Source organism: Lissotriton helveticus, chromosome 6 (genome assembly GCF_964261635.1).
Source record: "Lissotriton helveticus chromosome 6, aLisHel1.1, whole genome shotgun sequence".
In the NCBI taxonomy this organism is placed as follows: Eukaryota; Metazoa; Chordata; class Amphibia; order Caudata; family Salamandridae; genus Lissotriton; species Lissotriton helveticus.
Window position 1 is genome coordinate 517,493,353 of NC_136067.1, and position 26,089 is coordinate 517,519,441.

The 26,089-nt window shown below is 46.4% G+C and overlaps 1 protein-coding gene across 2 annotated transcripts in view; it reads right to left on the reverse strand.

The window, feature by feature from the left end:
• DST (dystonin) overlaps positions 1 to 26,089 on the reverse strand; it is a 1,569,532-nt gene that overhangs the window by 422,432 nt on the left and 1,121,011 nt on the right. For both annotated transcript variants that reach the window (XM_078647976.1, XM_078647975.1), the window contains one exon: positions 18,220 to 19,688. In XM_078647976.1, the coding sequence (XP_078504102.1) occupies positions 18,220 to 19,688 (1,469 nt within the window). The remainder of the gene's footprint in view (positions 1 to 18,219; positions 19,689 to 26,089) is intronic.

The following is a 26,089-nucleotide window of genomic DNA, read 5'->3' on the forward strand; positions in this document are numbered from 1 at the left end:
TATACGTGGAAATCTGAACCCTGTACATACTAAGAGTGATGTAACATGTTATATGGGAGAGTATTTTCTAACTGTAGGCACAATAGATTTAGGAAAAGCTCATAGAGATAACTTGACATGTTCATTACACGAACAAGAAAAAATGTTTCTAAATATGGCAGAGAAAAGAAGAGAAAGTTTCTAAAGAAACGCGAATGATAAAAGGCAGAAAACTCCTAAGTGGGCTGAAAGCATAGGGAGCACCTCAATTGGTGGGTTTAATGCTGCATTGTTGCTGGATTTCGAAAAGAAAGGGAAACTTTGTCTTCACCGAGAAAAGACTAGCTATTATAATAACATTTTCATTGGTTCCAGTCAATGTGAACACAATTACAAGGTAATTGGAGGTTGGGGTTTCAAAAATGGGTCAGATCCTGTGTTTCCCGGAATTTATTATATATGTGGAAACAAGGCTTATTTTAAATTGCCAGATCACTGGTATGGAAGCTGTTATTTTGGAATTGTCTTCCCAAAAATATACCATGTGAATGAAGTCTCTGGAAGCAATGAAAACACTAATGAATTAGTACGTAGTAAAAGAGAAAGTGTAGGAGAAATAATGGGTGATATATTTAGTGCATTGATACCTGCAGTGGGAGTGACTCTGAATACACACAGAATTTGCAAATTGTCTACAGTAGTGGATCGGTTATCAACTGACACTGCTGCAGGTTTTCTGATGGTCAATACCGAAATGGTTGCGATCAGATCTATGGTTTTGCAAAATAGACTTGCTCTAGACACTTTATTATCAAAAGAGGGCGGAGTCTGTAGAATGCTGAAAGCGCAACATTGTTGCACTTACATTCCTGACAAAAGTGTTGAAATTCAGAAATATGTGAGAAACATAACAAATTTGGAAAAAGAGCTCAAACCACTGGAAGTTGACAGTGCATGAAAGAGACTAACTGATGGTCTCTCCTCTATAGGTAGTTGGTTTTCTAACCTAGGTAAAAGTCTTGTGAGTAAAATACTGATGCCAATAGTGTTTGAGCGAGGTGGTGGCAGCGCCTTGCGATAGCGCTTGGAAAAATTAAGGCGAGCAGACTGCGAGTGAACCTCTTCTGCCCTCCTTGTCTGCACAGTACTAGCGCAGCAGGCGCTCTTAACTACTTTTAACCCTTTTTTAAAAACGAGTTCGTTTTCACTCACTCAATTGATCTGATAATTGTGTAGTGTGCTGTAACTTGTGTGCTTTTAAAAAACTTACCTAACTGTTGCTTGCTGGTCCCCCTGCTCCCCGGTCCACCGCGGCTTGCCAGTGCCGATTGTGTGGAGGGACAGGTCGGGCGCCATCTTGGGTGTCCCGGACCCCTACTGGAACGGAGTTAGCGCTCCAGCTCGGGGAGGGGCTTGCGCATTAAACAGGATCAGTGCTGGCAGTTCTGGGTGTTTGAGCGAGGTGGTGGCAGCGCCTTGCGATAGCGCTTGGAAAAATTAAGGCGAGCAGACTGCGAGTGAACCTCTTCTGCCCTCCTTGTCTGCACAGTACTAGCGCAGCAGGCGCTCTTAACTACTTTTAACCCTTTTTTAAAAACGAGTTCGTTTTCACTCACTCAATTGATCTGATAATTGTGTAGTGTGCTGTAACTTGTGTGCTTTTTAAAAACTTACCTAACTGTTGCTTGCTGGTCCCCCTGCTCCCCGGTCCACCGCGGCTTGCCAGTGCCGATTGTGTGGAGGGACAGGTCGGGCGCCATCTTGGGTGTCCCGGACCCCTACTGGAACGGAGTTAGCGCTCCAGCTCGGGGAGGGGCTTGCGCATTAAACAGGATCAGTGCTGGCAGTTCTGGGTGTTTGAGCGAGGTGGTGGCAGCGCCTTGCGATAGCGCTTGGAAAAATTAAGGCGAGCAGACTGCGAGTGAACCTCTTCTGCCCTCCTTGTCTGCACAGTACTAGCGCAGCAGGCGCTCTTAACTACTTTTAACCCTTTTTTAAAAACGAGTTCGTTTTCACTCACTCAATTGATCTGATAATTGTGTAGTGTGCTGTAACTTGTGTGCTTTTAAAAAACTTACCTAACTGTTGCTTGCTGGTCCCCCTGCTCCCCGGTCCACCGCGGCTTGCCAGTGCCGATTGTGTGGAGGGACAGGTCGGGCGCCATCTTGGGTGTCCCGGACCCCTACTGGAACGGAGTTAGCGCTCCAGCTCGGGGAGGGGCTTGCGCATTAAACAGGATCAGTGCTGGCAGTTCTGGGTGTTTGAGCGAGGTGGTGGCAGCGCCTTGCGATAGCGCTTGGAAAAATTAAGGCGAGCAGACTGCGAGTGAACCTCTTCTGCCCTCCTTGTCTGCACAGTACTAGCGCAGCAGGCGCTCTTAACTACTTTTAACCCTTTTTTAAAAACGAGTTCGTTTTCACTCACTCAATTGATCTGATAATTGTGTAGTGTGCTGTAACTTGTGTGCTTTTAAAAAACTTACCTAACTGTTGCTTGCTGGTCCCCCTGCTCCCCGGTCCACCGCGGCTTGCCAGTGCCGATTGTGTGGAGGGACAGGTCGGGCGCCATCTTGGGTGTCCCGGACCCCTACTGGAACGGAGTTAGCGCTCCAGCTCGGGGAGGGGCTTGCGCATTAAACAGGATCAGTGCTGGCAGTTCTGGGTGTTTGAGCGAGGTGGTGGCAGCGCCTTGCGATAGCGCTTGGAAAAATTAAGGCGAGCAGACTGCGAGTGAACCTCTTCTGCCCTCCTTGTCTGCACAGTACTAGCGCAGCAGGCGCTCTTAACTACTTTTAACCCTTTTTTAAAAACGAGTTCGTTTTCACTCACTCAATTGATCTGATAATTGTGTAGTGTGCTGTAACTTGTGTGCTTTTAAAAAACTTACCTAACTGTTGCTTGCTGGTCCCCCTGCTCCCCGGTCCACCGCGGCTTGCCAGTGCCGATTGTGTGGAGGGACAGGTCGGGCGCCATCTTGGGTGTCCCGGACCCCTACTGGAACGGAGTTAGCGCTCCAGCTCGGGGAGGGGCTTGCGCATTAAACAGGATCAGTGCTGGCAGTTCTGGGTGTTTGAGCGAGGTGGTGGCAGCGCCTTGCGATAGCGCTTGGAAAAATTAAGGCGAGCAGACTGCGAGTGAACCTCTTCTGCCCTCCTTGTCTGCACAGTACTAGCGCAGCAGGCGCTCTTAACTACTTTTAACCCTTTTTTAAAAACGAGTTCGTTTTCACTCACTCAATTGATCTGATAATTGTGTAGTGTGCTGTAACTTGTGTGCTTTTTAAAAACTTACCTAACTGTTGCTTGCTGGTCCCCCTGCTCCCCGGTCCACCGCGGCTTGCCAGTGCCAATTGTGTGGAGGGACAGGTCGGGCGCCATCTTGGGTGTCCCGGACCCCTACTGGAACGGAGTTAGCGCTCCAGCTCGGGGAGGGGCTTGCGCATTAAACAGGATCAGTGCTGGCAGTTCTGGGTGTTTGAGCGAGGTGGTGGCAGCGCCTTGCGATAGCGCTTGGAAAAATTAAGGCGAGCAGACTGCGAGTGAACCTCTTCTGCCCTCCTTGTCTGCACAGTACTAGCGCAGCAGGCGCTCTTAACTACTTTTAACCCTTTTTTAAAAACGAGTTCGTTTTCACTCACTCAATTGATCTGATAATTGTGTAGTGTGCTGTAACTTGTGTGCTTTTAAAAAACTTACCTAACTGTTGCTTGCTGGTCCCCCTGCTCCCCGGTCCACCGCGGCTTGCCAGTGCCGATTGTGTGGAGGGACAGGTCGGGCGCCATCTTGGGTGTCCCGGACCCCTACTGGAACGGAGTTAGCGCTCCAGCTCGGGGAGGGGCTTGCGCATTAAACAGGATCAGTGCTGGCAGTTCTGGGTGTTTGAGCGAGGTGGTGGCAGCGCCTTGCGATAGCGCTTGGAAAAATTAAGGCGAGCAGACTGCGAGTGAACCTCTTCTGCCCTCCTTGTCTGCACAGTACTAGCGCAGCAGGCGCTCTTAACTACTTTTAACCCTTTTTTAAAAACGAGTTCGTTTTCACTCACTCAATTGATCTGATAATTGTGTAGTGTGCTGTAACTTGTGTGCTTTTAAAAAACTTACCTAACTGTTGCTTGCTGGTCCCCCTGCTCCCCGGTCCACCGCGGCTTGCCAGTGCCGATTGTGTGGAGGGACAGGTCGGGCGCCATCTTGGGTGTCCCGGACCCCTACTGGAACGGAGTTAGCGCTCCAGCTCGGGGAGGGGCTTGCGCATTAAACAGGATCAGTGCTGGCAGTTCTGGGTGTTTGAGCGAGGTGGTGGCAGCGCCTTGCGATAGCGCTTGGAAAAATTAAGGCGAGCCGACTGCGAGTGAACCTCTTCTGCCCTCCTTGTCTGTACAGTACTAGCGCAGCAGGCGCTCTTAACTACTTTTAACCCTTTTTTAAAAACGAGTTCGTTTTCACTCACTCAATTGATCTGATAATTGTGTAGTGTGCTGTAACTTGTGTGCTTTTAAAAAACTTACCTAACTGTTGCTTGCTGGTCCCCCTGCTCCCCGGTCCACCGCGGCTTGCCAGTGCCGATTGTGTGGAGGGACAGGTCGGGCGCCATCTTGGGTGTCCCGGACCCCTACTGGAACGGAGTTAGCGCTCCAGCTCGGGGAGGGGCTTGCGCATTAAATAGGGATGCCTCCTAGGACGCGCAGCGGTCGCGCGCAGCGGGCGCGCCGTCTGCGCGCCGAAGGAGCGCCAAAGGAGGGCCCGTCTGTGCCCGTCCGTGCCTCGGACGGGCCCAGGGCCGGCCTCTCTGCTCAGCGATCCTTGGGGACGGCCACTTCAGAGATACGCAGGTACTCGCGCCATGACCTCTTGAGACTTGCTCCCTCAGATAATAGCGTGCCGTGCACTCGTGCGGACTTGAACTATGATATGCTCAAATGCCCCACCTGTGATTTTTTGCCCCAACCACTCCACCTCCCCCGTTCTGTTAGCAACGCTTCGGTTGCTAACATCCGGGCGGGACTGATTAACGCTAGATCTGCGGTTAAGCATGCCGCCGAGATCTTTGAACTACTGGTGGACAGCCAGTTGGAGGTGCTGTTCCTCACGGAGACATGGATGACCAGCACCTCCGCACCTAGCGTAGAACTCGCTGTCCCCAGGGGATTTAAGATCGTCAGAGTGGACCGACCCCTGGGTAGAGGGGGTGGATTAGCAATTGTTTTTAAGGAAGAGTGGAGCTTTGCTTCTGAGCCCCCGATTGCGGATGTAGGGGGTGAAGTTCTCCACTTTTCTATTAAAACTTCTCCTCATTTTACCTTAGGAGGCTCTCTGATTTACAGACCCCCGGGCCTGGCTACCCACTTTTTGGACTCCTTAGAAGAATATTTGGTCCCGAGGGCCCTAGGTTTCCCTAGGTTTTTATTGGTCGGGGACCTAAATATTCACATGGATGCTCCTGATTCCCCTGAAGCCTACAGGCTTGGTGAAATTCTGGAGCTTGCTCAGCTCAAGCAATGGGTGACTGCCCCGACGCATACGGGGGGACATCTGCTTGATCTGGTCTGCTCCAATTTCCCCATCCAGTCTGTGGCTATTGAAAAAACGACCTGGTCTGACCACGATTTGGTCAGATTTAAGTGGGAGATTGCGGAGTTCTGTCCACCGTTATTTATATGCCAATCCCAAAAGATTAATCTGCCAGCGTTTAGACAGGCTTTGGCAAAAACTCGTCCAAATTCTAAGCTGCCTCTGGCCGACGCGGTGTGCGAATTTAATGAGTGGGTACAGCAGGCGGCTACCGCCTCTACTAAGCAGACCACGCTGACCAGATCCAGACGCTTTCCTTCCCAACCTTGGTTTTCCCCTGAACTAAGGGAATTAAAACTGGGGTGTAAAAAGCATGAACGTGAGTGGAGACGCGGCTACAGCCCTGAGGCCAAATCTATGCTACGGCTTGCCCAAAAAAACTACTACTCAGCTATCAAGACTGCTAAAGGGATCTACTATGCTGGGCGTATCGCCAAGGCAGATAATAACAGCAGAGAGATCTTTGCCATTGTTAAAAGCTTTGTGGCACCCGTCGCTGAGGCAGTCTCTCACCCATCCTCGATGCAATGGTGCGAGGAGCTGTCTTCCTTTTTTGTCACCAAAATAACAAGGATTCAACAAGACCTCTTAGCAGCTCTTCCCGCCGATTGCCTAATAGCTGATCCGTGTCCCTCCCTATGCCCTAGTCCTGAACAGCAGCTCATGAATTTTGAGCATATTACGGAGGATGTTACTCTTCCTCTACTCCAGTCCCTGAAATCTGGCTCTCCAGCCGATCCATGCCCGGCCCGGGTGCTTTCGGAGGTAGCAGAATTAGTCTGCACTGAAATTACGCAGATAGTGAACCTCTCTCTGGTTACGGGCGAGGTTCCTCCTGTCTGGAAGCAGGCTAAGCTTCTGCCGCTTCTGAAGAAACCCGGACTGGACTGGGCGGCCCCTGGGAATTATCGACCCATTTCCCTTTTACCGGCTCTGACGAAAATTTGTGAAAAGGTGGCATTTCGACAATTAGAGAGCTTTGTCGAAACTTCCAATGCCCTTCATCCTGCCCAATCGGGCTTTAGGGCCACTTACAGCACCGAGACGGCCCTGCTGGAGATGAGCGAGGCCATCCGGGACTGCTTAGACGGAGGTGGCAGAGCGGTCCTAATTTTATTGGACCTCTCTGCCGCGTTCGATACCGTCCCGCATGAGCTTCTCCTTGGCCGGCTGGCTGACATAGGCATTGGGGGGACTGTGTTAGACTGGTTGTCCTCCTTCCTCTCTGATAGGACTCAGCAGGTCTGGCTGCCTCCCCATGCTTCTGAGCCCAAACCGCTGCTTACAGGTGTCCCGCAGGGGTCAACTCTTAGCCCCTTACTGTTCAATGTCTACATCACCCCCCTGGTCTATCTAGCGGAACAGTTCGGGGCTAAGATCATAGGGTATGCAGATGATACCCAACTGCTGTTTACCTGGCCAGATGATACCCTTGATACATCTGCGGTCCATTTGTGTTTGTCCTCTGTATTTCGCTGGCTGGCTAAGGCACAGTTGAAGTGCAATGAAGACAAATCAGAAGTGCTTTTTTATGGGTCCTTTCCCCCCTCGTTCAAGAGTTCCTTATGGCCCCCTGACATTCCTAGCCCGAAGGAGATGGGGAGACCTGCTAAAAATTTGGGCATCTGGTTTACAGAGGATTTAAAATTTGAACATCACATTAAAAAACTTACTGGCACCTGTTTTTCTACTTTAAAAATGCTTCGCAAATTTTTTCCCCTGCTCCCAAAAGAGGCCAGGGAGTCTGTTGCTCGAGCGCTCATACTGGCCAGGTTAGACTATGCTAATGCATTGTTCAGTGGCATCCCTGCTTACCTAGTAAAACGCCTGCAAATTATTCAGAACGCGGCTGTCCGTCTATTATTTAACATCCCTAGATGGAAGAGCGTTCGCGCTGAGATGCGCACACTCCACTGGCTCCCTGTTGCACAACGCATCCGGTTTAAATCTTTGGTTCTGGCGTTTCGTGCTACCCATAATCTTGGCCCCCAGTATTTGAGAAGAAGATTCACTAGCTATGTCCCGGCACGCACCCTGAGATCTTCTACTTTGTTTAAACTGTCCCTGCCCCGTTTTAAACGTGCCAGACTTGGCGGCCAGTCGATCTCGGTGGTGGTGGCTCGCGCTTGGAATGCACTTCCCTTTCATCTGCGCTCCACACCGACAGTAGATGCCTTTAAAAAACATTTGAAAACACATCTGTTTAATAGTGCAATCTAAGATTCCTTCCCATGCTCTGCTATTTGCTTTTATTTTTCCCCCGCGCCAGGATACTCTCCAGTAACGGAGCGCGTTATAAAATGGTTTATACATTTATACATACAATAGCGGGATTAGGTTTATTTGTACTTACTATAATTATTTGCTGCAAATGTCGAAAACACAAAAAGAAGTATGCTGTGAATAAGAGAGGAGTGAACAGAAATGTTGATGAACTCGAATTAGAAGAGCTTAATAATCAGATTTACAAAAGAGCAAAGAATTTCCATCCTAATAAGGATAATGAAAAAGACAAAATAGAAAGTTTGAAGAAATTGAATTGGGTAAAATGTGAAAAGTTGGCATCTGGTTCCATTAACAGTGATGATAGTAAATATCATCAAAGAGGGGATTGATGGAGCAAGGATTCGCACGTTACGCGACTTGCTTGTATTCATGAACCTCAAATAATGTTAATTAAACTAAATCAATATGTTTGTGTTACTAATATTGCATATTTTACACTACACGGGGTGTCCCAGTGAAGCTTGCCTATGTGTTTATTAATCCTAATATGCTTGCCTCTAAAATGGCCGCTGCTTTGCGGGAATTTAGACTGCGCATGCGTCGGTCATACCCATGTGATGTGACGTACTCGCAGTTCTGGTGGGAAAGTGTTTGCTCATGCGCAATACAGCTGACATGGCCGCTTTGTTTCTCATATGCTCCGAGCTTGCATTGCCGCTTTCGCAAAGCTGTCTGTTCTGCACTTATCCTAATGCTATAGTTATTATGAAGTAAGGGATGTAGTGTAGCCATTCATGGTATACAGTGTAATCATTTTTTCTGTATTTCTAAATTGTTTTCGCTTGCTTTTCATGTATCGTATTCTTTGGGCCTGGGAGGCGCTTGCTACCCCATCTTGAAGAGCCTGTATGGTACTTGTCACGTGATGGGGGAAAGAAACCCATGCAGCAGTGGAACTCAGCCAGCTGGCAGCCACAGCCAAGATGCTCCTGGGAATCAACCTAAGACCCAGCCGGCGAAGCTGAACTCTACCTAATATTGATACATTTGTAATAACTGATGTATACCCTATTGTTCACTGTACATCGTATGTCATGGGAAGCTAGAATTTAAGGGGAGGGTACGAGAACTGAATATTAAGCCTGAGAAAGTCTAAATTTTAGGTGGTGTGATGACTTAACCTCCTCCTTGGTCCAATCAGAATTGGGGATCCTTACACTTGCAACATTGGGGGGTGGTACACTGACCCGAAAACAGTATAACTAGCCTAGGTTTAGCTAGAGAATCTGTCCGACTTGTCCGAATAGCTGACCTGTCACTGACCCAACACACTCTATAGGTGACTGATACAGAGAGCTGCGGAGCACTCTGTCCGAATTTTCCACAGATCCAATCGGGGTTTTGGAAACCTAAAGTGCTGGCAGATTCCTTGCAGAGAGGGAGTAGCGCAGGCGTTGCAACCGAACTGCAGGTGTTGGTCGTACCCTTTGGTGAACCCGGTCCTGATCCAAAATCTTGGGGTTATCCTATCCTGACTGTCCATGAGCTGCACCTGCTCGCCTACTGGTACCTAAGTCCTTGGGGTTCCTTCCCGTCTTTTCCAACTGACCCGTGGCCAGGGTTGGTCTTCACTCTATCCTAGGTAAATATAAGTCTGTGTGAGTGTTGATATATTATCGTGTATTTCCTTTCTCTTTCCCTACCTTAATTGTGCAAAGCTGCTTAAATTGCATATGTTTCTTCTTTTTTCCCGTCCTTGGGTAAATGCAATTTTCACGTGTTTCCATTGATACTAGCGTGTTCTATTTTTTCCCACCTTTAGTCAATTGATAAATTGTTTCCATATAGTATATGTTCCTTTTTTTACCTTCCCTTTAGGGAATAAGCTGAATTTGATAGTATGTTCCAAATCTTACCTTCCCTATAGTGATTTAAGCTAACTCTGGATAAACGAATTGCATAAGTTTCATTTCCTTTCAAACTGATAGTGGATTGCGAAAAGTCTGCTTTGATTTAGCATGTTCCTTATGTTCTCCTTCCCTTTATTTTCTGATTTCTAAATGATTGGTATTCTCTGTATTATTCATAGCTATACGCTATTCCTAATTCTAGTTATAGATAGTTTAATCTGTGTGAAATGTATGCTCATGACAGATGATGATGATGATTAGATAAAGGTTTTAAAAGAATCCTGAGTCTGTGGTTATTATAAAGAGTGAACATTTATTAAAATTATATTGCATGTGTTGCCTACTTGTTTTCACAGCTAGCTCCTTGATCCATTGTGGTCTTAGGTACCTGTGACAAGGATTGGTAAGTCAGGTACATTGGACGTGAAAAGAAAGGAACGGGTATTGCTGGTAGTAGAGTGTAGGTTACCCCATTGACTAAATATAAGTAAATTGAATTTTTATGGGCCCAAGTGTGCATTTGTTAGTCGGGTGACCTGCGCGCTCTATCAACACTACTCTACACCACTGCACTCTGCGACACTGCACTCTCTGCCACTGAACTCTATGCCATTGCACTCTACTCTGCACCACTCTACTGCACTCTACCTGTGGTACTCTGTGCCACTACACTCTATGCCACTCTACTTGACACCACTGCACTCTACCCTACAGCACTGCCCTCTACCCTGCAGCACTCCACTCTACACCAAAACAATATATGCTAGACCATTGGACTCTACTCCACACCACTCCACTTTACTCCATTCACTCCACACTACGCCACTTCAATCTAACCTGAGCGACTCCACTCTATGCCACCTACTATGCACCACTCTACTCTATGCCTCTGCATTCTCCGCCACTCTACTCTACATCAGTGCACTCTGTCACTGCACTCTACGACAGTGCACTCAAAACCACTTTACTAAAAACCAATGCACTCTATGCAAATCAACTATGCACCACTGCACTCTACAGCACTATACTCTACTCTGTAATAATCTATGCCACTCCACTCTAATCCACTTCACTCTACAACACTAACTGCACTCTGGGAGCTGCTTCAAGGAGGAAAACATGGCGACCGGCTAGGTTGTGGGTCGCGGATGTCGGGAGACGTTGCGGTGCAAGGAGGAGTGCTAGGATAGAAACTGGCCATATCAAGAGCGTGGGCGAAAACTGCTTACCTTCAAACAGAGTTTCGAAGGAGATATCGGGTTTGAAAACTTGTGACAACGGCTTTCTGCTGGCGGCGCTCGATAGCGTATGGCGGAGGCTGAGGGATCCAGACGGAGGCAGAGGCAAAGGAGGAGGGACCACGTCTAACGGCAGAGCCGCGGAGCGGGAGCTGGGGAAGGGCGGCGTTGGAACTAGCCAGAGGACGCCGTGCGGCAGCTAGGATTCCGTTGAGAGGTGCTGGGGGTCGCAGGAGAGGAGAGGAACCTCTGGCTGTGACGGCGTTCAAGGTAAAGGGAATGAGGGGAGTTGTGGCAGGACATCGCACATTAACCCCAGCTGACAGACGATTGATTGCAGAACAGGCAGGGAGTAAGGGAGGAAACAACAAGGTAGACTGCAGAAAGTTGCTAGTAGACACAGAGCACCCCAGGTATGCATTAAGAAGTACAAAGAAGGGTATAAGCGAGGCATCTCAGGGTAAGCCTAAAACCCTGTCAAAGAATTTTCGAAAGTGTACGATTAAAGAAGCTAAAAGCTGTAAGGGAGCGGAGCTAGATAAAAAAAAGGGAAAGCAAAAGGGGCTTGAGTATAAGGTAGTTACGACTCCGTCACTCAACTCATACTTTAAACCGATCCCAAAAATATTAATCTTGAAAGCACGCCCTACACAGTTGAACCAGGGTCCGGACTTTGAAAAAGAGGAAAACTTAGCTTTGAAGAACGCAGAAGAACAGGATTGGTCCCGGCATTCAACTCCCCATCCATTTCAGGTTCTTGCGATAGGGATGGAGGAGGAGGGGGAGATTGTGCAAGACACTGCTGAAAAAGTTTCTGCAGATACCCCACCGCAGTTGAATATGGTGCTAGCAGCTGAAGGTGTGTTGGAGGTTGGGGCAGCGGGGGGAGAGGTCCTGATGATAACAGAGAGCCCTCTGACAAATTTTAAATGCCCAGAAAAAGCTCGGACGGACTCTGAGCTGGATAGTTCAGACTCTTCAGTCGTGGCGCTTCTTAGAAAATTAGAGAGGGATATCCATCAGGGTTTTGAGGCTTCTAATAAAAATCAGGAGAGCATAAGAGCCTCATGTAGTTTATTGGAAGCCAAGCTCGATAAATTAAGCGCCCGTACAGAAGTGCTTGAGTCAGAGGTGAAAGTGATGAGGGAGAGGGTCTTAGATAATCACAAGGAGATTGAGGCTATTAAACTTAAAGAGCGAGAGAATGACGAGAGAGTCGAGAGACTTGAAAATATGCAAAGACGAAATAACCTTAAAATGTTGAAGTTACCAGAAGGAAAGGAGGGGTCAGATATAAAGAACTATGTAGTGCAACTGCTTAAGACTGAGTTACAGATAGAGGAAACGGAAGAGGTACTGTTGCATGATATTCAGAGGATTCATCGAGATCCTTTCCGGTTGAACCCAAACCGCTCCAAACCTAGAAAGATACTTGTTAACTTCTTGACTTATAATTTGAAAGAAAAGATTTTGGCATCTGCTCTTAAGAGGAAGAGTATAATGGTGGATGGAATTGCAGTAGATATAAGGTCAGATTTATCACCCGCTACAGCAAGCAGACAATGGGAGTTAGTGAAACGTATGGAGCCGCTTAGAGCATTGGGGGCTACGGTCCAAATAAAATTTCCAGCTTTGCTAAAGATAATGTGGCGGAATGAAATGTATACGTTTTGGGGAGTTGAAGAGGTGGATGCCTTTTTGGAACAATGTCAAGGGGAGTAGCAAGTAAGCAAGGTGAAGGTGAGCAGGTTAAGGAAGGTCAGATTACTGCCTGGCACTGATATTGGTGTATAATGAGATATAGGTAAAATGTGGTGCACCGCCACTCGGGACATCCAAAAGGCCAAGGCCATGGGTGTTTTGGTTGGGTTTTCCAGGGTTGGGGGAGAGGGGGGGAGAGGGGTGTGGGGTAGGGAGGGATGAACGGAGGGGGGAAGGGGAGTGGGAGAAAAGAAAAATATCCTCAGGAGCATCCTTGCCACCAAAAAGTGGGAGAAATGGGTAAGTTGTTATGAGTGATGTTAACTCTATGGAACTAAGGTTCCTTACATGGAATGTTAATGGTTTAAGAGTGAAGTCCAGGAGACAGCTGATATTGAAGTATTTAGAGGATTCCCTTGCGCATGTGATTATCTTGCAGGAGACGCACTTGTCTGAAAAAGAAAGCAAGGAGATTTTTTCTGCGCAACGTTGGATTGCTAGTGCTTTTTTTACACCCCAAGAAATAGTTACAAAGGGAGTAGCAATTTTGATTAGGAAAGGGGTTAACATTGTTACGGAAGATAAGATAGCAGATAAAAGAGGCAGGTGGGCGATCGTGAAATTAAGAGTGGCAGGGGAAGTGTTGGTAGTCGCTGGATATTATGGGCCAAACTTAGACGATGAAACCCCTTTAGATGAGCTGGCTGGGGAATTATTAGACTTTTCAGGCAAAATAATTATGGCTGGAGATTTTAATGCGGTTTTGGATTGTAAGTTAGACAGGTCGGGAAATAGTAGAGCTGTGGTAAATGGAAAGATGTCGTCTAGAATAAAGTTGATTATGGCGCAACAAGGCTTATGTGATGTCTGGAGAATAAAAGCAGGTCAGCAGTTAGGATTTACTTTCTATAATAAAAAATATAATCATAGGTCTCGTATAGACTACTTTCTGATTGATGTGAGGTTGAAGGATTGGGTTACGAAGGTGGAACATTTAGGGACCCATATTTCAGACCATTCAGCTGTGGGAATGAATTTAGAGTTGGGGCGGAGGGTTTGATTTCAACCTGGAGACTAGATCGTACAATCCTCTTAGATAGGGACTATTTAGAAGTTCTCAGAGATGAGATACAAGTATTTTTAGATAAAAATGAAGGATCAGCTAAATTAGAAGTTGTATGGGACACTTGTAAAGCGTTTTTGAGAGGGAGACTGGGAGCTCAGGGCGCTAAGAAGAGAAGATTGTATTACAGGATGGTGTTGGATTTAGAGAAGGAAATCCGTTCATGTGAAGTTATTGGAGCAAGCTTAGGGGGCCATACAATGAACGAGGAGGTAAAAAATAAGCAGTTTGAATTAAAGCTAGAGTTAACAACAGTACTGTCACAAAGAGTTAAGGAAAAATGGGAAGCTAGTCAGTTGGCCCACTTTTCTTACGGGGAAGGGTGTGGCAAACTGTTAGCGTGGAAAGCTAAAAAAGATCTGGTAAGGAATCAAATAAAGGAAATTAAAAAGATAGACTCAGGAGCTGTTATAACGGACAGCAAAGGTATTGCAGAAGCTTTTCATGAGTTTTTTGTAGGAGTATATAGGGAAGATCTGTGCCCAAGACAATCTGAGATGGAGGGGTGGCTACAGCATATGGAACCTCTCTCTGGCGACCTGGTGGGGGTGTTAAATAGGGAAATATCTCGAGCAGAGGTGGCCAGGGTTATTAAAGAGAGTAAAAGGGGGCAGGCACCAGGGCTGGACGGTCTTCCGGCCGAAGTATACAAAGTGTTGGTAGATGTGTTTGCTCCTACACTGTGTCAATTGTTTAATGAGGTCTTTTTTGGTAGAGCAGCCATACCAAGCTCCTGGAATGAGGCAACAATCTCTCTGATACCTAAACCAGGAAAGTCACCCAGGTGTATGGATTCGTACAGGCCTATATCACTTCTAAATTGTGATTATAAGTTTTTTTCAAAAATGTTGGCAGATATATTGAGCAGGGTTATCCCCAAGTTGATACATGAAGATCAAAAAGGCTTTATTAGGGGGCGGTATTTGAAAGAACTAACTTTTACTCTCATCGGAATTAGAGATATGGCTTCTGCTCATAAACTCCCCTTGGCGGTGATTGCTTTGGATGCCGCCAAGGCTTTTGATCGGGTTAATTTGGTTTTTTTAAAAGCACTTTTGCAACATCTTAAGTTGGGAAAGAATTTTACTGAGTCCCTCCTTTCTTTGTACTGTTCCCCGACATCAGGTGTTTTGGTCAATGGCATACTAACCCAATCCGTTAAAATAATGCGTGGGACAAGACAAGGGTGTCCCCTGTCACCCTTGTTATTCAATTTATACATAGAACCACTAGCTTGTAGAATTAGGAGTTCTGAGAGGATACCCCCCTTTGTGGTTGGCGATTGGTCGAAAGAAATGGGCCTATATGCAGATGATATTATCATTTACTCTTCTAATCTGCATCAGTCTTTGGAGGACCTAGTAAAAATAACTAAGGAATTTGGAGCTGTTTCAGGCTACGAGATAAATCAGGACAAAACCGAGATTATGGCTTGGAATCTAAATACAGAAGGGCTAGTTAGCAAGACAGAAATGAGATACTTGGGGGTTAGGATTACACAAAGCATTGGGGACTTTGCTAAAGTAAACTTTTTTAAGATAAAGAAAGAAGTTTCGGCCACTCTTAAGGGATGGATGAATTTACCATTGTCGCTATATGGCCGGACCGATCTAGTGAAGATGGTGATCTTGCCGAAGGTTACGTTTTTGTTTGAGACTATCCCCCTTGGGTTCAGAAAGGAATGGCTGGCCAAATTGCAGAGTGAGATAGTTTCATTTATTTGGGCATCAAAGGGGTCACGCCTCGCCTGAAAAAAACTAAGGAGGAGACTTAGTAAAGGAGGTTTGGCGGCCCCGGCCCGGACCTGCAAATGGATGCGTGGGCTTTTTGCTTAAAAAACTGTAGGATGCTGTTGGGTACCCTGAATACATCAACGATCGGAGGAATATTTAGTGTGATGTTGAAAAGTTGCGATTATAAAGATTTTGTTTTTTTGTATAAGTTTGCAGACCCTAAGTTTTTCAAGAAGGTCAGGCTTAAGGTCCTTCGGGATCTGGCGGAGATTTGGTATAAGATAAGGAGATTACTAAAGTTACCGTATTTTAGTTATATGGCTCCTCTATGGGATTCTCCTGGATCTCTGTCTTGGACAAAGGATGCTTGAGCACTCCCACTAAAGAGAGCGGGTTTACTTCAGTGATGGAAGGATTTGTTCCAGGAGGGCAAGTTGGTTACTTGGGGTCAATGTCAGCAAATGTGGGGACAAGTTTTTCAAGATACAAATATCTGCAGATTCAGAGCTGGGCAAATGATCCAGAAAGTATAATTGGGACACAAAATGACTTTGAGTTAAAGCTTGGAACAGAGGGGGTCTTCAAGAAGGAGGTGGCCATGTGGTATTGGATGATAATGGATATGGAAGATGGCCCTTTCTTGCTTCCGGAGGTTCTGTGGAAAGAATGCTTGCCGAAGATCGCGACGGAGAACCAATGGCAAGTAACAATGGCTATGCTTTACAGTATTGTTAAACCTGCAAACTTAAGGCGAAACCTTTTGTTTACGATCCACAGGGCGTACTGGTCTCCTCGCAGACTGTCGAAATTTAAAGCTGGTGGCGTAGTGGAGTGTCCGAAATGCAAGACCCCCAATGTGGACGACTTACATATGTTTGTGTTTTGCCCGAATATAAGACAATTCTGGCAGGATGTAAGTAATTGCTTGTCTCACATCCTGAATCTGCAGATTGAGGTAAGCCCCGAATTAGTAATAACGGGGAGATATGATTTAGAGAAAAAAAGCATGAATGACAATGTGAAACTTATTTTTTATGCTATTTTATTAGCTCGTAGAGAGATATGTAAGCAGTGGGTCTCTCCGCTTACCCCTAAAATAATTGATTGGATTTTGGCTATGAGATATACAGCCAAGCTTGATATTTTAGATCACACTAAGAAAAAACATGGGTTTGGGTACCCTTTATTTCATGTTTTGGGTAATATAGACTAGGGGAGGATGAGATATAATGTAAATAATGATGTTGTCCGATGATTAAGCCTCCGCCTATCTCGCGGGTATGCGTTATCCCAGGTCGAAAATAGAGGAGGAGGTGGACACACCGGTTTAGTGAGTTGGCTTGGAATGGTGGGCTATCTCGGTGGCCAGACTCAAGAACAGGTGAGGTTTATGCCTCTTCCTCTAACCAGCTTATGAGATAAAAAATCCAAGTGGTGGAATAGTTAGTAGAAACGGGTGGCGAGTCGGCGAATGAGGACAAAAAAAAAACAACAACAAAAAAAACACTAAATGCACTCCACTATACTCCACGTTGGCACTCTACTTCATTTATCTCTACTTCACGCTATGTCCCTCCACTCTTTGTCAACCTACTCCATGCCCCTGCACTCTATGACGTTCCACTCTGGCATTTTACTCTATGTCACTCTGCTATGCCACTGCACTCCGACACTTTACTCCACTCAGTGCCACTTTACAACAATTTATGCCACTCTATGCATCTCCACTCTATCCTCCTCCACTCTATGCCCCTCCACTCTACTACTCTACTCCACTCTACCACACTGTATGCCACTCCACTCTACTACTCTCTATGCCTCTCCACAACATTCTACTCTATGCCATTTCACTCTACTACAGTACACCACTCTATGCCACTCCACTCTACGACAATCTACTTCACTCTATGCTACTCTACAACACTCTCCTCCACTCTACACCACTCTACGTTACTTTACTCCACTCTAGAACACTCCACCCTACTCTACGCCACTCCACTCTGACACTCTATACCACTCTGATACTCCACTCTGCTCAGCTCTACAATACTCTACTCCACTCTGTGTCCTTCCACTCTACTCCCTCCATTACACTCCACAAAGCTCTACGCTACTCCACTCTATGACACTCCACTTCACTCCATGCCACTCTCCTTATGCCACTAACTTTTATCTGTGCTGAACAGTATCCACACTGGTGTATAACATGACTAAAACACATTGGCACAGCCAATAGCTCTTGTGTAAGGAAAGCATATTAGCTTTGCCGGTGGTTGTTAAATCGTGCTATAACATCAGTTAATCCCCTTCTCCAGGCCTAGGCCGCAACCCTGATTCAATAACACTACACACATGTGTTGATTATGGGAAGTCAGGAGTAGCAGCCGCTAACGCTGGGAAACTACTGTATCTGTATCTCTCCGCTTGCTACCTCCAGTTTAGGAGGTCAAGAAGGCAGCGGCACAAACAGAAGGTAAACACAGCTGTTAGAGGCACCTTTACTTACTCTAGTTTACACTCTCTGCCTTTCCCTTAATCCCAAAGCATCAATTAGAGGGCTGTTGAGGGGCAATAATGAGACAAGGAGTCAAACCTTTAATGGCACTGTTGGTTCAATGGGTGTGTGATTACTTGCATTATCAATGGTAATTGGGTGCATCTACAAATGAGATTGTACAAAAGGGAGAGACTCACGTTAAACAATTCAAGAAACCACAAACGTATCAACAAATAGGCCCTCTTACCTGAAAGGTATTGAGCTGTTGATTAATCACATCAGTTTCCATTCCAACCTGACCTTGGGATTCTTCGTGTTTTTCAGTTTCTGCGAGCTGGTTGGAAAATTGTTGTAACTTTCCATACCACTCTTCTAGACGATTCAAAGTTCCCTCAACCTGTTCTTCTCTGGCATGAGCTCGATCCAGTAATTTATTGCATTGCTTGCTTAAAGCCTCCAAGTCTCGTTTTATCCCAATGAGATCAGTGGAAGCTTCGGTTGCCAACATCATTTTGCAGGTGCTGTTTGCATTTTCATTGCTTTTTATCAGATTTCCCAATTTCTTAAGGAAACTGCTTATATCCTCTTTCTGGGCTAGCAGTATTACTCGATCTCTTCCAACTGGAGACATGCCATCAAGCTCATCGTCAAACTCTGTGAACTGAGTAAACAACTCTCGTATGGTGTTTTGGAAATGACCTATTCCTTGAAGCTTTGTTTCCAAGAATGAACATTTGTCTTCAACTTGCTTGCTGACGGCACTGTGGTCTTGTTCTAATGAATCAGCCTGTATTAAGAGGTCAGAAACGCCTGCAGCATCTGATGACTCTATTACCAATTCATGGGCAAGCTTTTTGGTCAGATCCACCTTTGGCTTTAAGGTTTGAAGTGTTTTCTGGTGGGTCTGCATGTTGTTTAGGTGCTTGCTGCTGCACGCCTGGACCCCAAGAGAATCATGCTGCTGGAGTTGCTCCTTAGACAACTGAATTTGCCTCCCAGTGTCACTAACAATTTCATGAAACTCTTTTAGACGCTGGGCCATGTTTTCAAGAGAGTCTCTCTTACTGTGTACCTGTTCAGCAATGGATTCCATTTGCTGATTCAACCCTGCAGTCTCTTCTCTAATCTCATCAGTGTCTGTTTCACAGGCATTCACCAAAGTCTCTGCTGCACTGTTCAAATTTTCCACCACTCGTCGTTGTTTGTCGACATTTTTCTCTAAGGACTTGACTTGTCCAATGCTGTTTTCCAATTCTTTGAGATCGATGTAGACTTTGATTTCAGAGAGCTTATTTCCACATTCCTCTAAACAGGGCTTTAGGCTTTCTAAATGCTCCCTGTACACCAGGGCTTTCTGCTGGCATTCTTTTAACTTATGTTCCCTTTCTGTTACTTTTTTGTTCATTTCACCCCAGTTGCTTTTGAGCATGCCAAGCTGTGTCTGCAGCTCGGCCCTCTCTGGCCCTTGAGTCTTCTGTAGCAGACTCTCTCCTTCTCTGCTGATGTTTTCATAGGTAGCCAGCTCATCAGCCAATGCCTTCTGAATTGCAGTCTGTTCATTGATTAATGAGAGTAGGGTTTCCAGTTTGGCAGACACAGGGGGAGCCTGACTTTGTTCCTTCTTCTTTTCCTCCAACCAGCCCTGGAAGTCCTTTGACATTTGCTGGAACTGTTGACAGCTTGCGTATGCACACTGAAGTTGCTCGACATACTTATCTGTAGGAGACAAAGCAGTACACACATTCATTTGAGCAATTCCAACCGATAGGCAATTCAATGTATTTGTTGTGATTGTAATTACGCATACCACATTTAAGTGCGCTGAATCCGGGGTCTGGACTGCAGACACTGGCAGACTCATAAAAGCGTGTCCCCTACAGTGCTCTGCCATCCAATTCAGGTAAAGTAAATAAATGTACTGGGTCTTTAATTTCCATGCCTCCCCTTTCAGTTAAAGTAAATGTATGTATACTGTCTTTAATTTCATACATTAAAGTGCTGGCAGCATACCCAAAACAATATTCTTTTACTCTTGAAATCCAAGACATGTTTAGGAGTTGCTGTGTCCATTATCCAGATTAGCACTCTAGTGTCTCAGAGGGGCAAGATAAATGACCACAGAGCCTCAGGAAAAGTGTAAAGAAAAGTCTAAGCAGAGGTTCTGCAGATCTACTGTCTTACACCACTTTTAAATGGATTCTGGTACTCAAGTTAAACCGATAGGATCACTGAAATAAATCATGTCATATTATTGTTTGCATGTGGATTCCATCATTTTACTAGCAAAAAGTAAGTCTTAAAAGTTTGTAGGCTCTCTTAGCAGGCGTAAAAATGATGTGCATAGGAATGTTATCATCATCATAGGTCAGTTGCAAGCTGCATGGATCTAGGGGACCCTCGCCTCTGTGGAACCTCTAGCTTAACATAACGCATGCACAATGAATAAGATGGAAAAATGTAACATAGTATTTGCAGCCTCTCTTCGTGTCAAGGGCATACACGTGCACAAATCCAATGCCACTGGCCCCCATGGGGAACATACTGGTATGATGAGATATTTTGGATGGCAATCGCTTAAACCTTGATTGCAAATACCCGAAGGAAACCGATTCTTTCCGAAGTCATAGATCCCTGTAACCCTGTAAACAGAAGATTGGGGCTGTTCTGTGTCTGAGGGCCTAAACATGCCCTATGAAACCTATAGTCACAACAAATGAGAGCCAAGACGTGCACTATGAAACCTATAGCCACATAAAATGGGTTTACAATTTTGACTGCGAGCAGTGGTTATGCATGGGGTGTCTAGGATATAACTCGGTGTGGTTTACGAGAATCTTCACACTAGGGGCACAGTCGAAAAAAACTCAAAATGTGCTCATTGATCAATAATACTATTATACATGGACTTCTTAAATGACTCAACAAATAAGGACTACTATATTTGAATGGTCGAACAGAAGGGTAAGACAACTTATAAGTTGAAATGGGGTAGGGGAGATTGTAAACAATGGACAATAGAAGAGCTACCTCACTTTTTCCATGTCACTGACTTTAAAAGAGGCCGGGTAGAACCATACAAAAGCAAAGAAAAGAGGTTGCTACAGCAAATAGGTTTGCTGACGTCTCAGCATCCCTCGACCTGGAAAAGAAGAACTATGGAGCAGAGTCAGTTTTAGCTAAAATAGACCCACTTCCGGTGACATTGGCGCAGTAGTGTGGTACCAGAATACTGTAGTCTAAATATTGTTGGACATAACTATGTTACCCTAAATATTGTCCCATTGAAGTAAATCACATAAAATCTGCATCTAAAGGGACGATCTTTTTGTAAATTATGTTTAGGCCACAGTTTTTATATCAGGTGATACTTTTAGCTACAATATTCTGACATTAGGATGTACTATGACATTCACTGATATTCACAGGCACCATGGCTACATCAAAAACCTGATCCAGGCTTCACACCGACCATTCTGAAAGGAAAAACCTTCGTTTAATATGAACTTTATGTATAATGATAGCATTTGCACCCCTTGCAACAATGCCCTTCCAACCCAGACATTTGTCTGAGAAGGTAATGATTTGTGAAATGTCTGGCCGTTCATAAAATTCGACATCGTCTTAAATACAACACAGTACAGGGAATCTGTATAGGTACCTCCGAATGCCCTGAAATACGGCTTATGCCTATTCCGATTAAGATCACTTGAAGGCTTCTTACTGAGAAATTCGGGAAATAATTGTGCAGGAAATGGCCGGCTCAGCAACACCCTTCCCTTTTCTGTTCACCACAATCTCAAGAGTCATGAACTGTGTCACAGTTAAGCGTGATAAAGGGCCAGATTGTACAGATGACCATTTGGCAAGCATTTCAAGGTTACAACAGGAAGAGTAGCGAAGAATCAACAAGCTCACCCAAAGATCCAACCATGCTTCCACGATGACGCTCGATAATGCATTGAGCCTCATACATACACATGCCAAGAGGAATGATTTATTGCGCTTCCCTTCTGAATTACTGCCCACGGTGTATCCTCAGGAATTAGGCTACGTGCCCTTCTATCTGATAAAGCAATGAACACACACACGGCTGCCAATAAAACTACAGAACAATGTGGCACACGTGAATGTGGATTTAAAGTCTGGGGAGAGGAGTTAGCCTAACGGCTAAGGCGCTCGACCTCGGGCCTGGGGATCTGGGTTCGAGTCTCAGTAACGACGCCAAAACCTCCTGTGATTCTGGGCAAATCACTTAATCTCCCGTGCCTCAAAATGAAAGCGTGTGTCCTCACTTGTGCTATGTAAAGCGCTCTGATACCTGATTCGGTTCGAGTCTAGTTCGTGCTATATAAAACTCAAAAAAAAAAAGTCAACCAACTTTATTTCAACCAATGATACACGGCTATAAGCAATCGCAATGGAGCGCACACCGCTAGCCCCTCCTCCGGATCGCCCCTCGGACATGGAGTTCTTGAGTGGTTCACCCATGTGGGTGCAAGTAGGTACTTGTAAAACTGATGATCTCTAGACCCGATACATGTCCCGGGTTTTTGGATATCGCCCGAGACATGGCTCGGGTTTCGGGATAACTTCCCTCATCAGTAGAGAAAATAGTTAGGGGTGGAAGAGAAGGCCGCCAAACAACCGTCAATGGCCTCGATGCCCGAACCGGCACGCAGATGCGTCGTCCAGGAGCCCATCGGCTCAAAGCTCAAGGGAGCCAATTTGTATAAGCAATCGCAAACACGTGTCCAGAGATGGCAAGCACACCAGTGAACACCCTCAAGACTCAAGACTCGGGTAGAAGCGCACCCGCTGATACCGAGCACATCGACCATCATGCTCCGGGGTCACACGCTGATGGGACGAGCAGTGTGCGACCTCATTCGGACATACTATTTATACAGGCTCCCTTGAGCCGGTGGAGGTGACGACCTCGAGACAACGCACATGCGCGCCTTAAGAGGTATCTGGACCTACGAATATTTTCGGCAGCCCACGCAGCAACCCCGTGCACATGCCTAAACCCTGCTGATGAGCGTTAATGAACGCGAAACACGTGTCCAGGGATGGCAAGCACACCAGTGAACACCCTCAAGACTCGGGTAGAAGCGCACCCGCTGATACCGACCACATCGACCATCATGCTCCGGGGTCACACGCTGATGGGACGAGCAGTGTGCGACCTCATTCGGACATACTATTTATACAGGCTCCCTTGAGCCGGTGGAGGTGACGACCTCGAGACAATGCACATGCGCGCCTTAAGAGGTATCGGGACCTACGAATATTTTCGGCAGCCCACGCAGCAACCCCGTGCACACGCCTAAACCCTGCTGATGAGCGTTAATGAACGCGAAACACGTGTCCAGGGATGGCAAGCACACCAGTGAACACCCTCAAGACTCAAGACTCGGGTAGAAGCGCACCCGCTGATACCGACCACATCGACCATCATGCTCCGGGGTCACACGCTGATGGGACGAGCAGTGTGCGACCTCATTCGGACATACTATTTATACAGGCTCCCTTGAGCCGGTGGAGGTGACGACCTTGAGACAACGCACATGCGTGCCTTAAGAGGTATCTGGACCTACGAATATTTTCGGCAGCCCACGCAGCAACCCCGTGCACACGCCTAAACCCTGCTGATGAGCGTTAATGAACGCGAAACACGTGTCCAGGGATGGCAAGCACACCAGTGAACACCCTCAAGACTCAAGACTCGGGTAGAAGCGCACCCGCTGATACCGACCACATCGACCATCATGCTCCGGGGTCACACGCTGATGGGACGAGCAGTGTGCGACCTCATTCGGACATACTATTTATACAGGCTCCCTTGAGCCGGTGGAGGTGACGACCTCGAGACAACGCACATGCGCGCCTTAAGAGGTATCTGGACCTACGAATATTTTCGGCAGCCCACGCAGCAAACCCGTGCACACGCCTAAACCCTGCTGATGAGCGTTAATGAACGCGAAACACGTGTCCAGGGATGGCAAGCACACCAGTGAACACCCTCAAGACTCAAGACTCGGGTAGAAGCGCACCCGCTGATACCGACCACATCGACCATCATGCTCCGGGGTCACACGCTGATGGGACGAGCAGTGTGCGACCTCATTCGGACATACTATTTATACAGGCTCCCTTGAGCCGGTGGAGGTGACGACCTCGAGACAACGCACATGCGCGCCTTAAGAGGTATCTGGACCTACGAATATTTTCGGCAGCCCACGCAGCAACCCCGTGCACACGCCTAAACCCTGCTGATGAGCGTTAATGAACGCGAAACACGTGTCCAGGGATGGCAAGCACACCAGTGAACACCTTCAAGACTCAAGACTCGGGTAGAAGCGCACCCGCTGATACCGACCACATCGACCATCATGCTCCGGGGTCACACGCTGATGGGACGAGCAGTGTGCGACCTCATTCGGACATACTATTTATACAGGCTCCCTTGAGCCGGTGGAGGGGACGACCTCGAGACAACGCACATGCGCGCCTCAAGAGGTATCTGGACCTACGAATATTTTCGGCAGCCCACGCAGCAACCCCGTGCACACGCCTAAACCCTGCTGATGAGCGTTAATGAACACGAAACACGTGTCCAGGGATGGCAAGCACACCAGTGAACACCCTCAAGACTCAAGACTCGGGTAGAAGCGCACCCGCTGATACCGACCACATCGACCATCATGCTCCGGGGTCACACACTGATGGGACGAGCAGTGTGCGACCTCATTCGGACATACTATTTATACAGGCTCCCTTGAGCCGGTGGAGGTGATGACCTTGAGACAACGCACATGCGCGCCTTAAGAGGTATCTGGACCTACGAATATTTTCGGCAGCCCACGCAGCAACCCCGTGCACACGCCTAAACCCTGCTGATGAGCGTTAATGAACGCGAAACACGTGTCCAGGGATGGCAAGCACACCAGTGAACACCCTCAAGACTCAAGACTCGGGTAGAAGCGCACCCGCTGATACCGACCACATCGACCATCATGCTCCGGGGTCACACGCTGATGGGACGAGCAGTGTGCGACCTCATTCGGACATACAATGATACACGGCTCTTGTAAGCAGAGATTGCCGTGTTCCCTCAGCTTTTACCCCCAGGTGCTCCGAAACATACATCATTACATGTCAAAGTTATTAAAATGTTATGCAGATTAATTTGCTGTATACACTTTGTTTCTAGAACAAATGCATGAGAGATGAAATGCTAAATAAAATTAAACTAATTGATGTAAGCATATTACTATGTATTGTTGGTGAGCAAACTCTGGAACTATTATCACTTCTAACCAAACCTTTTGAAAATTCTAAGTTCACAGGACTGTGGATGAAATGGGAAGGGAGTGAAAACAGGGCACAGAAACCATACCATGCAAATGCAAGATTTCCGAATGATCTTTGGTTAATGTGGTTTCTGCATAAAAGTACACTTGACGAGCACGGATTCCATTTTCACACTGGAACATGTCTCTAGCAGCACCATATAGTACTGTGGCTCAAAAAGGTATGGATACTTCTTATGGTGATCCGATCCTTCCAACATATATTTTTTATCCTGAGAGTGAGTAAGCTGGCATGCTCTTTACACTAATGATCAGGTATGTTTCATGGGATAGATTCTAAAGTGGAATGTTCTACATGCATGTCACTGCCTGCATGCACAGTAAACCAAAGGGATATTTTCATACTGTCATACAAATGTATCTGCGTTTCTTGGATGAAATAGACTTCTGAAGACCAAACAATCCCATAATGTGCTAGGTTTGGGAGCCATATATCCATCGTACCGCAGATTCATGTCATACTTAACACAGCTGTCAATACTTCCAGAAACCCAAGCGTGCAGAAAGATAAAGTTAACCACTAAAGGTGTGGCACTAGAGTATCGTCTGATATAATTGTTGTTTCCTAATATTACAAGAATATTGGAGTTATTCACAGAAATTCTACACCCGATGGGGCGATATTTTTGAGCCAATAAGTATGTCAGATGATATTTCTGTAGACGATACTCTGACACATATCCCTTTCACAAGCTTGAGTTAAACAATGGAGTAAACTCCTGAGTAAGGCCTACAGACTTACAG